Source organism: Oncorhynchus kisutch, linkage group LG11 (assembly GCF_002021735.2).
Source record: "Oncorhynchus kisutch isolate 150728-3 linkage group LG11, Okis_V2, whole genome shotgun sequence".
Taxonomy (NCBI): Eukaryota; Metazoa; Chordata; class Actinopteri; order Salmoniformes; family Salmonidae; genus Oncorhynchus; species Oncorhynchus kisutch.
Genome location: NC_034184.2, coordinates 74,706,521 through 74,721,805, shown reverse-complemented (window position 1 = coordinate 74,721,805; position 15,285 = coordinate 74,706,521). Strand labels below are relative to the sequence as shown.

General features: G+C 42.3%; 1 protein-coding gene across 2 annotated transcripts; it reads left to right on the top strand.

The window, feature by feature from the left end:
* Positions 1-866: 866 nt before the first annotated feature.
* On the top strand, positions 867-14,897 carry LOC109899262 (N-alpha-acetyltransferase 50-like). Of its 2 annotated transcripts, none has more exons than XM_020494321.2 (5): positions 867-1,085; positions 11,540-11,676; positions 11,819-11,938; positions 12,212-12,278; positions 13,206-14,897. In XM_020494321.2, the coding sequence occupies exons 1-5, from the start codon at positions 1,078-1,080 to the stop codon at positions 13,381-13,383; spliced, it is 510 nt and encodes a 169-aa protein (XP_020349910.1). In that variant the 5' UTR covers positions 867-1,077; the 3' UTR covers positions 13,384-14,897. The 2 variants fall into 2 exon arrangements, with proteins under 2 accessions (XP_020349910.1, XP_020349911.1); XM_020494322.2 differs by having other exon boundaries at positions 907-1,085; positions 11,543-11,676.
* The last annotated feature ends 388 nt before the right edge of the window (positions 14,898-15,285 follow it).

The following is a 15,285-nucleotide window of genomic DNA, read 5'->3' as shown; positions in this document are numbered from 1 at the left end:
CACAATATTTTACGTTAGTGCTATGAATTCAAATGAAATATCGAGTTGCGCCACAAATGATTAGAAATTGAATAATAGCTAATTATTATTAAGACATGTAAAAATCTAACAAAAATGTCAAAGCCAATGGTCAATACATACTTCAAGAACAAAAATCCTAAAGTGTTTCAATATTTCAAAAACAGAACTTGTGTTTTTATTCAACATAAATATTTAGGTAATTTGCTCAAACCCATATAATGAAAATAACTGGATTAAAAAATATGAACGTACAGTGACATTCATCCAGATAAGATTGACTTGGGCTGAAGCCCAGTGGGGATGTTGATGTTGTAGTTTCAATGAGCAAGGCAGAGGCAAAAAGCCTGATATGGACAGTGATGGTGCCGAGATGGCAGAAGCAGTGGAATAGAGATACTAAGTGCAGGCATTTATTTCAAGTACAGATGAAAGTCGAGGAGGGGAGGATGGCAGGAAGGGACAGAAGAGAGGAAGTTATTTTTTACTAAATTAAGGGTGGGACACAGCCATTTGAATACGACCTTCTATGTGATAGGAAAACATCCAAAAGCAAAGTGTGATTATTGGCAGGAAACAGAGAGCGTGGAGCATGTATTGCTACAGTGTGGGTAGTATCAGAGGGAAGGAGATAGGCTGAGATCTATTACGAGGGAAAAGGGGATACAGGAAATTAGTTTAAAGAGTATGTTTAGTAGAATGTCATTAGACATAGTCTCCAATATGTTGTAATCTTTTTTAAGATCAACGGGGCTCGCAGGTAGGATTTAGTTTCTCCCTGTCTCTGGCCCACACTCCAGTACAGTAGGTGGCGGTAATGCACCATAACGTTGGATGCCAACCGCAAATAAACCCCACCGAAGAAGAACACGTGACGTTCTGCGCATGCGGGGTCAGAGTTGACAGTGGAGGAGTGCGGTAGCTAAGCTAACAGTTAGCAACATACATGTGGAGGGTACGACAGGAGGAAACACCAACTCTGTCAAAATTCCTCTACCCGAACTGTAAACTACTCAGAACTTCAACCACATTGAAACTAAAGAATAACAGTAGTTTACAATGAAAGGGTGAGTAAAGCCATTAAAAGAGATGTCTGTGTTCCTAGCACGACTAAAGTTTTTTCTTGTCTTTTTTTTTTTCAACGGGGGGCGGGAGAGGTGGTTGCAATGCTAACGTTAGCTAGCTAAACCGTTTGCACGGTTAGGTAAAATAACAGCACCACAGTGATTTTCGTCTCTTTACCAGTTATTAGACACAGTATCTCATTGGTTAACTAGTTAGCAAATAACATATTTAACCTGCTAAGTGTGGCTAGTAGCGCGTGCATTTCCCATCAAATTAAACTTTGACCAAAAAGTCGGATAAGTTTGTAACATGCCTGTTATTTCGTGTAGCTAGTTAGCTAACTAACGTTAGCTGGATTTCGAAACGTTTGAAGTCCCCTCTACTTTGACGCAACTATAGTTAATTACTAGGCTACTTTACGCCACTCAACTCCAAGCTTGTTCAACTAGCTACGTTAGCTAACGTTAGCTACTTTACTTGGCTAGGTAGCTAACGCTAGCTAATTTAACTTGGAACAAATTAGATTAAAACTGTAACAGTACTGCCTATTAGCATGCTGACGATGGTCAGTAAATTTTGACAATCATATTTAGCCATTGTCTAGTGTTACTGATTTCTGTGAAGGAATGTATTTCGCTGACTCAAGTAACCCATTGATTCAACTACTGTTTGGTGCGTGAGCATCAACCATAAACCACAACTTGCTCTGAGCATTTTGTATTATTCTGTACGTATTCATATTATACTGTGCATTCATAAAGTATTCCGACCCTTTGAGTTTTTCCACATTTTGTTACATTACAGCCTTATTCTAAAATTGATTGTTTTTTTGCCTCAAACAGGTGATTTATTAAACATTAAAATATTACATTTAAGTGGACTTCGTGGGCACTATGGTGTTGAATGTTGAGCTGTAGTCAATGAACACCATTCTCACATAGGTGTTCCTTTTGCCCAGGTGGGAAAGGGCAGTGTGGAGTGCGATTTAAGATTGTGTCATCTGTGGATCTGTTGGGGCGGTATGCGAATCGGAGTGGGTCTAGGGTGTCCGGGAGGATGCTGTTGTTAGCCATGACCAGTCGTTCAAAGCACTTCATGGCTACTGACATGAGTGTTATGGGGCGGTAATCATTGAGGCAGGTTGCCTTCGCTTCCTTGGGCACAGGGACTATGACGGTCTGCTTGAAACATGTAGGTATTACAGACTCAGTGGTTGAAAATGTCAGTGAAGACACTTGACAGTTGGTCCCCACATGCTTTGAGTACACGTCCTGGTAATCCTTCTGGCCCAGCGGCTTTGTGAATGTTGGGACTAGAGGTCGACCGATTAATCGGAATGGCCGATTAATTGGGGCCGATTTCAAGTTTTCATAACAATCGGAAATCTGTATTTTTGGGTGATGATTTAAAAAAAAAAAAAAAAAATCAGTTAAGAACACATTCTTATTTTCAATGAAGACTTAGGAACGGTGGGTTAACTGCCTCGTTGCAGGGGCAGAAAGACAGATTTTCACCTTGTCAGCTCGGGGGATCCAATCTTGCAACCTTACAGTTAACTAGTCCAACGCAATAACGACCTGCCTCTCTCTCGTTGTACTCCACAAGGAGACTGCCTGTTACGCGAATGCAGTAAGTTGCTAGCTAGCATTAAACTTATCTTATAATAAACAATCAATCATAATCACTAGTTAACTACACATGATTGATGAGATTACTAGATATTATCTAGCGTGTCCTGTGTTGCATATAATCTGACTGAGCATACAAGTATCTTAAGTATCTGACTGAGCGGTGGTAGGCAGAAGCAGGTGCGTAAACATTCATTCAAACAGTACTTTCGGGGGTTTTGCCAGCAGCTCTTCGTTGTGCGTCAAGCACTGCGCTGTTTATGACTTCAAACCTATCAACTCCCGAGATGAGGCTGGTGTGACCGAAGTGAAATGGCTGGCTAGTTAGCACGTTCTAAAAGCGTTTCAAACTTCACTCGCTCTGAGCCTTGGGGTGGTTGTTTCCCTTGCTCTGCATGGGTAACGCTGCTTCGAGGGTGGCTGTTGTCATTGTGTTGCTGGTTCGAGCCCAGGGAGGAGCGAGGAGAGGGACGGCGGCTATACTGTTACACTGGCAATACTAAAGTCCCTATAAGAACATCCAATAGTCAGGTTAATGAAATACAAATGGTATAGAGGGAAATAGTCCTATAATAATTACAACCTTAAACTTCTTACCTGGGAATATTGAAGACTCATGTTAAAAGGAACCACCACCTTTCATATGTTCTCATGTTCTGAGCAAGGAACTGAAACGTTAGCATTCTTACATAGCACATATTGCACTTTTACATTCTTCTCCAACACTTTGTTTTAGCATTATTTAAACCAAATCGAACATGTTTCATTATCTACTTGAGGCTAAATTGATTTTATTATCGCCAATGCACTTATTGATGAAGCCGGTGACTGGGGTGGTTTACTCCTCATGCCATTGGATGATTCCCGGAACATATTGCCCTCTCTGGGCTAGCAAAAGTCCTGTAGTGTAGCATCCATGTCATCTGACCGTTGCATCCGTGTCATCTGACCACTTCCGCATTGAACGAGTCACTGGTACTTCCTGCTTTAGTTTTTTCTTGTAATCAGGAATCAGGAGGATATAATTATGGTCAGATTTGCCAAATGGAGGGCGGGGGAGAGCTTTGTATGCATCTGTGTGTGGTGTAAAGGTGGTCTATGATTTTTTTTTCAGTGGTTGCACATGTGACACGCTGGTAAAAATGTGGTTAAACTGATTTGCTTGCCTGCATTAAATTCCCCGGACACTAGGAGCGCCACTTCTGGGTGAGCATTTCCTTCTTTGCTTATGGCCTTATAGAGTTGGTTGAGTGCGGTCTTAGTGCCAGCTTCATTCTGTGGTGGTAAATAGACTGCTACAAATAATATAAACTCATCAAAAAAAGAAACGTCCTCTCACTGTCAACTGCGTTTATTTTCAGCAAACTTAAGATGTGTAAATAGTTGTATGAACATAAGATTCAACAACTGAGACATACACTGAACAAGGTCCACAGACATTTGACTAACAGAAATTGAATAATGTGTCCCTGAACAAAGGGGGGAGGTCAAAAGTGACAGTATCTGGTGTGGCAACCAGCTGCATTAAGTACGGCAGTTCATCTCCTCATGGACTGCACCAGATTTGCCAGTTCTTGCTGTGAGATGTTACCCCACTCTTCCACAAAGGCACAAATGGGGGGGGAAGCCCGAGCCCTCCGATCCAACAGGTCCCAGACGTGCTCAATGGGATTGAGATCTGGGCTCCTCGCTGGCCATGGCAGAACACTGACATTCCTGTCTTGCAGGAAATCACACACAGAACGAGCAGTATGGCTGGTGGCATTGTCATGCTGGAGGGTCATGTCAGGATGAGCCTGCAGGAAGGGTATCACATGAGGGAGGAGGATGTATTCCCTGTAACGCACAGCGTTGAGATTGCCTGCAATGACAACAAGCTCAGTCCGATGATGCTGTGACACACCGCTCCAGACCATGACGGACCCTCCACCTACACATTCGATCCCGTTCCAGAGTACAGGCCTCTGTGTAACGCTCATTCCTTCGACGATAAACGCAAATCCGATCATCACCCCTGGTGAGACAAAACCACAAATTGTCAGTGATGAGCACTTTTTGCCAGTCCTGTCTGGTCCAGCGACGGTGGGTTTGTGCCCATAGGCGACGTTTTTGCTCAGTTTTGCCAGGTGGCTAACTCTAGAAAGAGTCTTGGTGGTTCCAAACTTCTTCTAATTAAAGATGAAGGCCACTGTGTATTTGCGGACCTTCAATGCTGCAGAATTTGTAAAAATCCTTCCACAGATCTGTCTCGACCCAATCCTGTCTCGGAGCTCTTCCACGCTCCATCAACTTGAGACATCTGTGGCATTGTGTTGTGAGAAACATGCACATTTTAGAGTGGCCTTTATTGTCCCCAGCACAAGGTGCATCTGTGTAATGATCGTTCCGTTTTATCGGCTTCTTGATATACCACAACTGTCAAGTGGATAAATTATCCTGGTGAAGGAGAAATGCTCATTAAACAGGGACGTAAACAAATTTGTTCACAATTTGTGAACATTTTAGAGAAACTTTTTGTCCATATGGAACATTTCTGGGATCTTTAATTTCAGCTCCTGAACCATGGTAACAATAATTTACATGTTGCGTTCATATTTTTGTTCAGTATAGTTAAAGTTGCTAAAATGCTTAAGTTGTCCGTGATTAGATTCAAACTTGCAACCTTTGGACTCGTAACAATACCAAACATCATACTAATTAGAGTAGCTCAGAATAACATTTACTATGATACCTCTAGTCTGAGACCAGGCTGTTAACCAATGTGCGTTCAGGTAGTCGACCCCTATTTTATGCAATTATCTGCCAAGGTTACAAAATATCAGTTCCCAAGTGGATACTTTGTAAATAGCTAAGTTCTGTTACTGTAAGTAACACACAGCTAGCTAGTTGAAGTGAAGTTATACAAGGTAGCCCAATAATGGACCAAAGGAGCCTAAGGTTAAATCTTGTAGTCCAAGGTCCTTACATGTTCTGTTTAGAGGTGAATTGGCTCTGGATGCTAAAACAGCCAAATGCTCCATCTAAACGTGAATGGATTCTCAATTGCGGTGCAGTTCAGGAAACATAAATCCCTCTACTTTCATATCACATCAAAATAATTTCACAAATGCAAAATATCCACTTACTGTTAAAACTGGTTTTAACACAGTTGCAGCCTACAGTATTTTTCAGTGACAACACGTTTGTGGTGTCTTCAGTTTACACACAGGTGTTCGGAGATGCAGATGGCTAATTAGCACAGGTAATTCACTCCGTCTAACGGCTGTTTTCCGTTAACAAGCAGTGTAACTTGGAAAAATTGCCATTTGGGAACCCTAATACTATAAAGGTGTGTATCAATTGAACCTTTTTTGATTTTAGAATATGTATTTCTTGCTGATATGAAACAAAGTTCTTATGCTTCCAAAACCGTACTGCAAGCGATGCACGTTAACTCCCCCGTACATAAGATGCGTTCGTCCAATGATTTGTGTGTAATGGAACTCGGTCATGATCAAGGGCTAGGTACAATGTAGCGAACGTTTACAGTATATGTGGCTACGTGATTTTATCAATGGGGACGAACGCCTACCGATAGTGGATCAAAAAACATTGATGTGTAGTTTCCATGTTGATACATAATCAAACCACAATTTCAGGCTGTTTGCTTATTTACTAAACAAGTTCCCCTAACAGTGGTTACCAAACTTTTTTTATAGTCCCGTACCCCTTCATTCAACCTCCAGCTGCGTACCCCACTAGCACCAGGGTCAGCACACTCTCAAATGTTGTTTTTTGCCATCATTGTAAGCCTGCCACAAACACACTATACGATACATTTATTAAACATAAGAATTAGGGATGCACGATATATCAGTGAACATATTAGAATCGGCCGATATTAGCTTCAAAATGCAAACATCGGTAACGGCCAGATGTCTAGTATAACGTTGATGTTAAAAACCGATGTCAACGCCACGTAACATTTTGCGCTACACTTTAACACAGCATTCCTAACCTAGCCCACAATGTCTGCTGTGTGGATAGAGCAGTCAACAAGTCGAGCAGTCATTTGAAAGAGGTAAGACATTTTCAGCGAGACATTAAAGCAAGCTACTGGGGTAACTAGCTTTAGCTTGGTACCTAGCTAGCACCAATACAACGAGCCTGAAAACAATGAGCAGTAGAACCTGCAGTCATTTTCATTATTCTTAGCAAAGATTTAGGAATCCTTGTAAGTTGTTGTTCGCCTATGGAAATTGAACTTCAATTCATGAAAATAAATAGCTAGCCAGCTACTTAACCCTGTTGCCCAAAGCTAATGTTATAAGCAGCCAGCTAGCTTCATCTGGCTAGTGATACCCGACCAGACCTGGTTATGTGTTGTGAAGCTACCCACAATAAGGATTAGGCACAATAGTGGAATTTTTGGTTTGCCTTCAAAATAAGTGTCATTGACAGTGAGGCAAATTAATAGAGAATAATTGTCATACTTTTATTTTGAAGGCTAACCGCAAAGTCCACTATTGTGGCTAATCCTTATTGTGGCTAGCTTCACATAGATGGGTCCGACCATCATTAATCAAATAAGAGCTGTCTTATAAATTAGGGTTATTCTAGATGACATCTGGATTACATTGTTTTCCTATGTTTTTGGGAAAGAACATTGTTTGCATTCATGAGCTAGCTAGCTTTTTTTAATGAGCAGCACTGTAGGATGCGCGAGACAACTTTACCACCATCATAGCATACGTATTGATGAATCGTTGTGACATATGACATTAATGATAGTGTAATTAATATGTATTAACTTAGTCAAATTGTGACATGTAGTATTATTCAGGTCCTGATTGGTCAACAAGCTTTTTTGACGTATCTTTTTTTGACATGGAAAGATCCAAATGGCGTTCCGTAGAAAACCTGATTGCGAATGAAACAACGGAACAAATTAACAACTAAACAGCACAGCAAGTAAATTAAATAAGGTTTTGATTATGTTTTACTGGTAATGGGGACATACATAAATGCCAACCAAATACATTTTTGGTGCGTGCGTGAGTAACCTTTATTTAACAGGCAAGTCAGTTAAGAACAAATTATTATTTACAATGACGGCCCGGGCAACGCTGGGCCAGTTGTGCGCCGGCCTATGGGACTCCCAATCACAGCTGGTTGTAATACAGCCTGGATTTGAACCAGGGACCTCTGCGTCAACTACTTAACTAACAGAATGCTTAAAGGCCACTTTTCTTTGTCAAGGAAAATGTCAGATATCGGTATTGGCCAAAAATGTCAGTGCATCACTAATAAGAATGAGTGAGTTTTTGTTACAACCCGGCTTGTGACGAAGAGCTCTTATAGGACCAGGGCACAAATAATAATATAAAAATAATCAGTAATTTTGCTCGTTATTTAGCCATCTTATATATAAAACCTTATTTGTTCATTTAAAAAACTCACCACTGGTTAATGAGAAGGGTGTGCTTGAAAGGATGCACATAACTCTGCAATGTTGGGTTGTATTGGGCAGAGTCTCAGTTTTAAGTCATTTTCCACACACAGTCTGTTCCTGTATTTAGTTTTCATGCTAGTGAGGGCTGAGAATCCACTCTCGCATAGCTACGTGGTTGCTAAGGGCATCAGTGTCTTGCCAAGGCAAATCGCTGAGCGCAGCCATATCCAGAAATCTGGCAATAGCTTCTAATTAAATTAAATTTTCACAGAACTGCTTATTGCAATTTATGAGGCTGTCTTGTTCAGATATCGGGAAGTGGACTTGCATGAAAGGATAACGAATCCAGTTGTCATCCATGAATTTTGTCCCTCACATTGAGTATAGTTGCAGAGAGTCCCTGTAATCCTAGATTCAGATCATTCAGGCGAGAAAAAACATCACCCAGATAGGCCAGTCATGTGAGAAACTTGTCATCGTGCAACAGGTCAGACAAGTGAAAATGGTCAGTAAAGACAACTTTAAGCTCGTCTCTCAATAAAAAATAAAAAACATTAATAATTTACCCCTTGATAACCAGCACACTTCTGTATGTTGTAAAAGCGTTAAATGGTCACTGCCCATATCATTGCATAATGCAGAAAATACATGAGTTCGGGGGCCTTGCTTTAACAAAGTTAACCATTTTCACTGTAGTGTCCAAATGGTATTTCAAGCTGTCAGACATTCCCTTGGAAGCAAGTGACTCTCGGTGGATGCTGCAGTGACCCAAGTGGCGTCGGAAGCAACTGCTTGTACGTGCGTTAGCACGCCACTATATCTCCCTGTCATGGCTATTGTGCCATCCGTACAGATACCAACATATCTTGACCAACGAAGTCCATTTGTCACAAAGCTGTCCAGTACTTTAAAAATATTCTCATGTTGTCCTGGTTTCCAGTGGTCTGCAGAAGAGGATGTCTTCCTTAATTGACCCCCCATAAACATAACGGACATATACCAGGAGCTGTGCCAGGCCCGCCACGTCTGTTGACTCATCCAACTGTAACGCATATAATTCACTGGCTTGTATACGAAGAAGTAATTGTTTCAAAACATCTCCTGCCATGTCACTGATGCGTCGTGAAACAGTGTTGTTTGATGAAGCCATTGTTTAGTTGGCTTTTCCCCACAGCATTGTCCCAGCCATATCCACAGCAGCAGGAGGAATTAAGTCCTCCACAATAGAATGGGGCTTGCCTATCCTAGCCACTCGGTAGCTCACCATATAAGATGCTTCTAGCCCCTTCTTATTAATGGTATCTGTTGCTTTATTACATGTCTTACTCTTCAAAAGTCATCTTTATTCTCACCTTAACTCATTTTCACATTGTTTTGTTTCTAAATGTCTGCGCAAGATTTCTCACGAGAGAGTAACGGTTTTGATTGGTTGTTAATTATTTGACTAGGCTACCAGTTTGACTTATTCACTGAACACTAGATGGTTTAACTTTATTCTTGGCAGTGAAACTAGGCTACTCGGGTTAGAAAAAAACATCACCCAAATGTATAACCCTGTTGAAAAATATAAATGTACTGTTTGAAAATGTGAAGAAAAAAATAAATAAAATTATCACATTTTTATTTGTTGTACCCCTGGGGGTACAGACTAATGGTGGGGTCTCAGAGCAGATTTAGATTTGAATATTGGCGACGTCGCCAGGTCTCTGCTGTCACTCTATCCGGCCTGTCTGACTGCCGTCGAACACGTGACCAGCAGCTGTTGTCAGCATTGAGGTTTTAAGATGAGTCGCCCTATAAATACCACTGTGCGCTTCCAGGAGTAAATCAATTGGAGGCAAATGGTCAAACTCAAGAGACACGAAAACAAACTCTCAGTCCAAGAGATTGACATTTACCTAAACATCATGCCTAATCTTTCATGATCAAGGCACACAGGAAAGGCTGTTTACATGCACAAAAATTGCATGTAACATGTCAGTCATCCCAATTGAATTAATGTGGGGTTTTGCCTTGGGGGGCAGATTTTGTGTCTGGTGTAGTGCTCGTGTGCCTGATGCCACTGTTAACCTTTTGGGATGACAGTTGGCAGCTGTCAATGCATCTGGGCTGGTCCAGGTGGCACACAGTGGCAGGAGAACTGGCTGCCCAGCCAGCTCCCTAGAAGAGCTCAAGGCAGACCATATCATGTCCTCAGGCACTGTTAGACATCTGTGTTTACCAAAATACTTCATGCGAGTTGTGCCTTGGTCATGGTATGTGTACACACTTGTGGATCAGTCACTGTGGATATGAGTGCCACATTAAAAGTAAGTGGACACCCCTTCAAATTAGTGGATTCGGCTATTTCAGCCACACTCGCTGCTGACAGGTGTATAACATCGAGCACACAGCCATGCGATCTCCAAAGACAAACATTGGCAGTAGAATGGCCTTATTGAAGAGCTCAGTGACTTTCAACGTGGCGCCGTCATAGGATGCTACCTTTCCAACAAGTCAGTTTGTCAAATTTCTGCCCTGCTAGAGCTGCCCCACTCAACTGTAAGGGCTGTTATTGGGAAGTGGAAACGTCTAGGAGCAACAACTGCTCAGCTGCGAAATGTTAGGCCACACAAGTTCACAGAACGGGACCGCCGAATGCTGGAACGTGTTATAATGGTCTCACTACAGAGTTCCAAACAGCCCCTGGAAGCACGTCAGGAGCTGAAATGGGTTTCCATGGTCGAGCAGCCGCACACAAGCCTAAGATCACCATGTGCAATGCCAAGCGTTGGCTGGAGTGATGTAAAACTCGCCACCATTGGACTCTGGAGCAGTGAAAACACATTGTCTGGAGTGATGATTCACACTTCACCATCTACCAGTCAGTGGATGAATCTGGGTTTGGCAGATGCCAGGAAGACTACCTGCCTTAATGCATAGTGCCAACGGTAAAGTTTGGTGGAGTAGGAATAATGGTATGGGGTTATTTTTCATGGTTCGGGCTAGGCCCCTTAGTTCCAGTGAGGGGAAATGTTAACGCTACAGCATACAATGATTCTGTGCTTCCACCTTTGTGGCACCAGTTTGACAGCCGACAATGCTCCCGTGCACAAATAGAGGTCCCTACAGAAACTGTTTGTCGAGATCTAATCGCTCAACAAAAGTGCCCGACCTCACTAATGCTCTCGTGTCTGAATGGAAGCAAGACCCTGCAGCAATGTTCCAACATCTAGTGGAAAGCATTCCCAGAAGAGTGGAGGTTGTTATAGCAGCAAAGGGAGGACCAACTCTATATTAATGCCCATGATTTTGGAATGAATTATTTGAAAAGCAGGTGTCCATATATAGTTTTGATCATTTAGTGTGTCATTTTGCTTGGTTGCCCAGCTGGTTGACTGTTCTGCTCTTGTTTCAGTAGCCGGATAGAGCTGGGGGATGTTACGCCCCACAACATCAAACAGTTGAAACGCCTCAACCAGGTCATCTTTCCCGTCAGCTACAATGACAAGTTCTACAAGGACGTGCTCGAAGTGGGAGAGCTCGCCAAGCTAGGTAAGACGAGACCGGCTTGCCCAATGACGTAGTCCCTTGTAGTCTGATATTGATGCACTTGTTTTGGTTGTTTACTTATGGAGTATTGTGAGAAAATGCTACATGGCACTGATGTGTAATACCTCTGACCCTGTGTTTGTAGCATACTTCAATGACATTGCAGTGGGGGCAGTGTGCTGCAGAGTGGACCACTCTCAGAACCAGAAGAGACTGTATATCATGACACTGGGCTGCCTAGCGCCCTACCGCAGGTTAGGCATAGGTATGGCGCAGATCTTTTTGTTTTCGTACATCGACAATAGCCAGCTTCACACCATATTCACTTGTATCCTCTTACTGTTTGCAGTTTTTTTACATGTTAGATATATATATATATTTTTATATACATAATCTTAAGCAACCTAAGTGGGACAACCACATATCAGTCATAGCTACTATATTGAGGGAAAAGGTATTTACCATCTGCCAAGTCAGAGCTAGTCACTGGTGTTGCATCTTGTCAAACTCCTGATCTTCTCTCTTGTATTGTGACCAGGAACAAAGATGCTGAACCATGTGTTAAACATCTGCGAGAAGGATGGCACCTTTGACAACATTTACCTGTAAGTCTATAATAAAGGATCTGTGCTCTACGTCTTAAAGCGCTTACAGATGTGCCACGGTAAACGGCAATCGAACCACGAGACTCTGCCTACCGTATGTAGAGACCAGCGCTTCCGGTTGTCAGCTTGAATGTTGTCATTAAAACATTGTTTGATTGGTTGACAACTCCCCTCATTGGTCAACCATGTGCAGCGGCCGCTTAAGACTTAAAGCTAATTGTATATATTTTGGCGTCTCGAGTGCCAAGCCAGCAGCGCCGCTCACGGGAACGTGGACCACAAACTACAGCGCTAGCAAAGCTGCCTGCGATTTGCCACCCTACTCCCATGGAAGTTTACCTTTGGTGCTTAGTCTGTAAGCTCTTTACTGTGCATCTCAGTATTTCTAAATGGGCTCTTCTCATGTCTGTTCACTGTGTTGATGTGAAAGAACTGGACAGGTGAAAGCAATTGCCTGGTATGGGCATACTATACACCATATTGCTTTCACCATTTCTCTGTTTTCACATCAGTGCAGATTGAGGAAAAGCCCTGCTATTGAGATGCATCCTCAGTGGTCAGTTGAAAATGTTTGTCATCCCTTACCTCCTAATTCACACGCTTCTATCTGCAGTTTGGTGCTTGACCCTTTTTGCACTAACTCTTTTGACTCATTACATACCCTGCTGCTACAGTTTATTATTTATCCTGTTGCCTAGGTATATGTACATGTCTACCTCAATTACCTCGTACCCTGTGTATATATATCCAAATTATCATTACTCATTGTGTATTTATTCCTTGTGGGATAATTGTTCTATTATTTCTCTTCTCTGCATTATTGGGATGGGCCCGTAAGTAAGCATTCCGCTGTTGGTCTACACCTGTTTATGACGCATGTGACAAATAAAATGTTATTTGATTTGGATTCATTCTCTCATCTGACAGTCACGTGCAGATCAGCAACGAGTCGGCCATCGACTTCTACCAGAAGTTTGGCTTTGAGATCATCGAGACGAAAAAGAACTACTACAAGAGGATAGAGCCTGCAGACGCCCACGTGCTTCAGAAGAGCCTGCGCAGCCCGTGTGCGCCCCCTGGGGAAGAGCTGCAGAAGACCGAGTAGGGGCTGCAGCCTCTGGAAAGAGCATGGTCGTGCCCCCCTCCCCCAGAAACAGAACTGTGACAGATGCTTATGGGTCGACACATTCACCACTTTCTTCAAAGGATGTTAAAAAGAAAAACAAAAAATCTAAGTTTAAAAAAACAAAACATGGCATTTTTATTTAGCAAAAAAAGTCCCAATAAAAGATTTTTAAAAACTAATCTATGGGTTCAGAATCCAAGAGTTCTCAGAAAAGCTGCAGACTTAGGACAGTTTAGAAATGTTGGGGGGGGTTCTGTGTTTGCCAATCATACTTTTTGTGTTTGAGTTTTTAAAAGCGGTTATAAAGGTAAGGGGACATATCTTTGGTGTCTGGACAAAAAAAAACAATAGAACTGAATAGGAAAAAAATGTACGGTAAGAGACTATCGTTGACGAAGGAAGTTCCCAACTGGCAACATTATTGATGCTTTGAGTCGTCATGGTGACTCCTTCATAACACTGAACTCCAGCCCATCACCACCCAAGCCCAGGAACTTATGGGAAGTTTTTACTGGTGGGTGAGACTTCCTGTTTCTTCTTCTGGCAATATGCGAAGTGTGAGCCTTGCATAGGGGATGCAGTTCTTCTTCGTGACGTCAAAGCTCTGACGCCACTCCGGAGGGGGAAAGGAGAAATGAGAGCCCTCGTAGAATGGGCATGAGGCTTGATGAACAGTTTCAAGGTGGGAACATTTGGGGAAGTGGATTCTCCTTTTGTTTCTGAATGGTTGTTTCTCAACCCATCTTTAATTCTCTCTTCAGCTCTTTTTTTTTTCTTAAATGCCAACTGGCTCAGGGCTTCTCCTGGGCTTGCCACAGATGCTGTGTGAGAGTGTTCAGGAAACCCTCAGAGTTCGGGGTGTGAGATGGGCAAAGATGTATGAGATCAAAGGATATACCTCGTGTCTTAAGATGAGGATGTTGATGTTTTTGTCAAAGTACAAAGATGGAACAAGACATCCAGTAGGGGGGGGGGGGGGGGGGGGGGGTGTACCCAGTCTTTATTTACAATAATTGTGGCACCAATCTACTGTATCTCCATTTCAGGACTAGAGCAGTTCAATTGACTGGCTAAGATGGAGAGCTCTCTGCCTTGGTGGAGTGCATGAATGAGTTTGTTGTGGATGCTTCTGTTTAGATTGGCACTTTATAGTTCGCCTGACTACTGTCTGGTACCGAGACTAACCTTTTAGTAGGAGGTTGTAACCAAGTCAACTAGATTTCTCCATTAACCTTTCTGTGCGCTTCACTCATGACCATCTATTCAACATTGCGGGAAGGTTGCATGTTGGTTTGGGAGTTTCCTCTGTGGGCCCCTCAGAACAGGACCAGAAGCCCAGGAGAAACCTTGCCGACTGCATGCTGGGAAAGTAGTCCTCCTCCACTGTTGTAAAAGCATGTTTTGTTTTCTTTGAAGAATTTTATATTTTCTGGAGCTCTATATTGTAAGACTTTTTAACCACCTAAATAAAAATAAATACTATTTGCATTGTGGGTTCATGTTTAATTCTTTGTATATCCAAAACCACTGTCCAAGACTGGGATATGGAGCAGACTGAAAACGGTAATGAAGAAGCCTATTTGAAACTAGTCCATATTGCACAAGCGTATTTCAGAGGGAATGTTGATCATCTCCTTATACTCAGATAATCTTTATTATCCCTGAGGGGAAATTTGCTCTACAGCAGGAAGTCCAAATACATAAAAATGCACTATTGTACAACAAGCTCAAATCTGACTTTCAATGGTTTGTACAGTGATCCTGCTTGAGCCGTCAATCTTTCAAATCACATTCCAGGAGTATGACCCAGTACATATTTTGATTGGATCATAGACCGAATCTCTTGATTCCAATTCGTTTCAGTTTATCTACGCCTCTTTC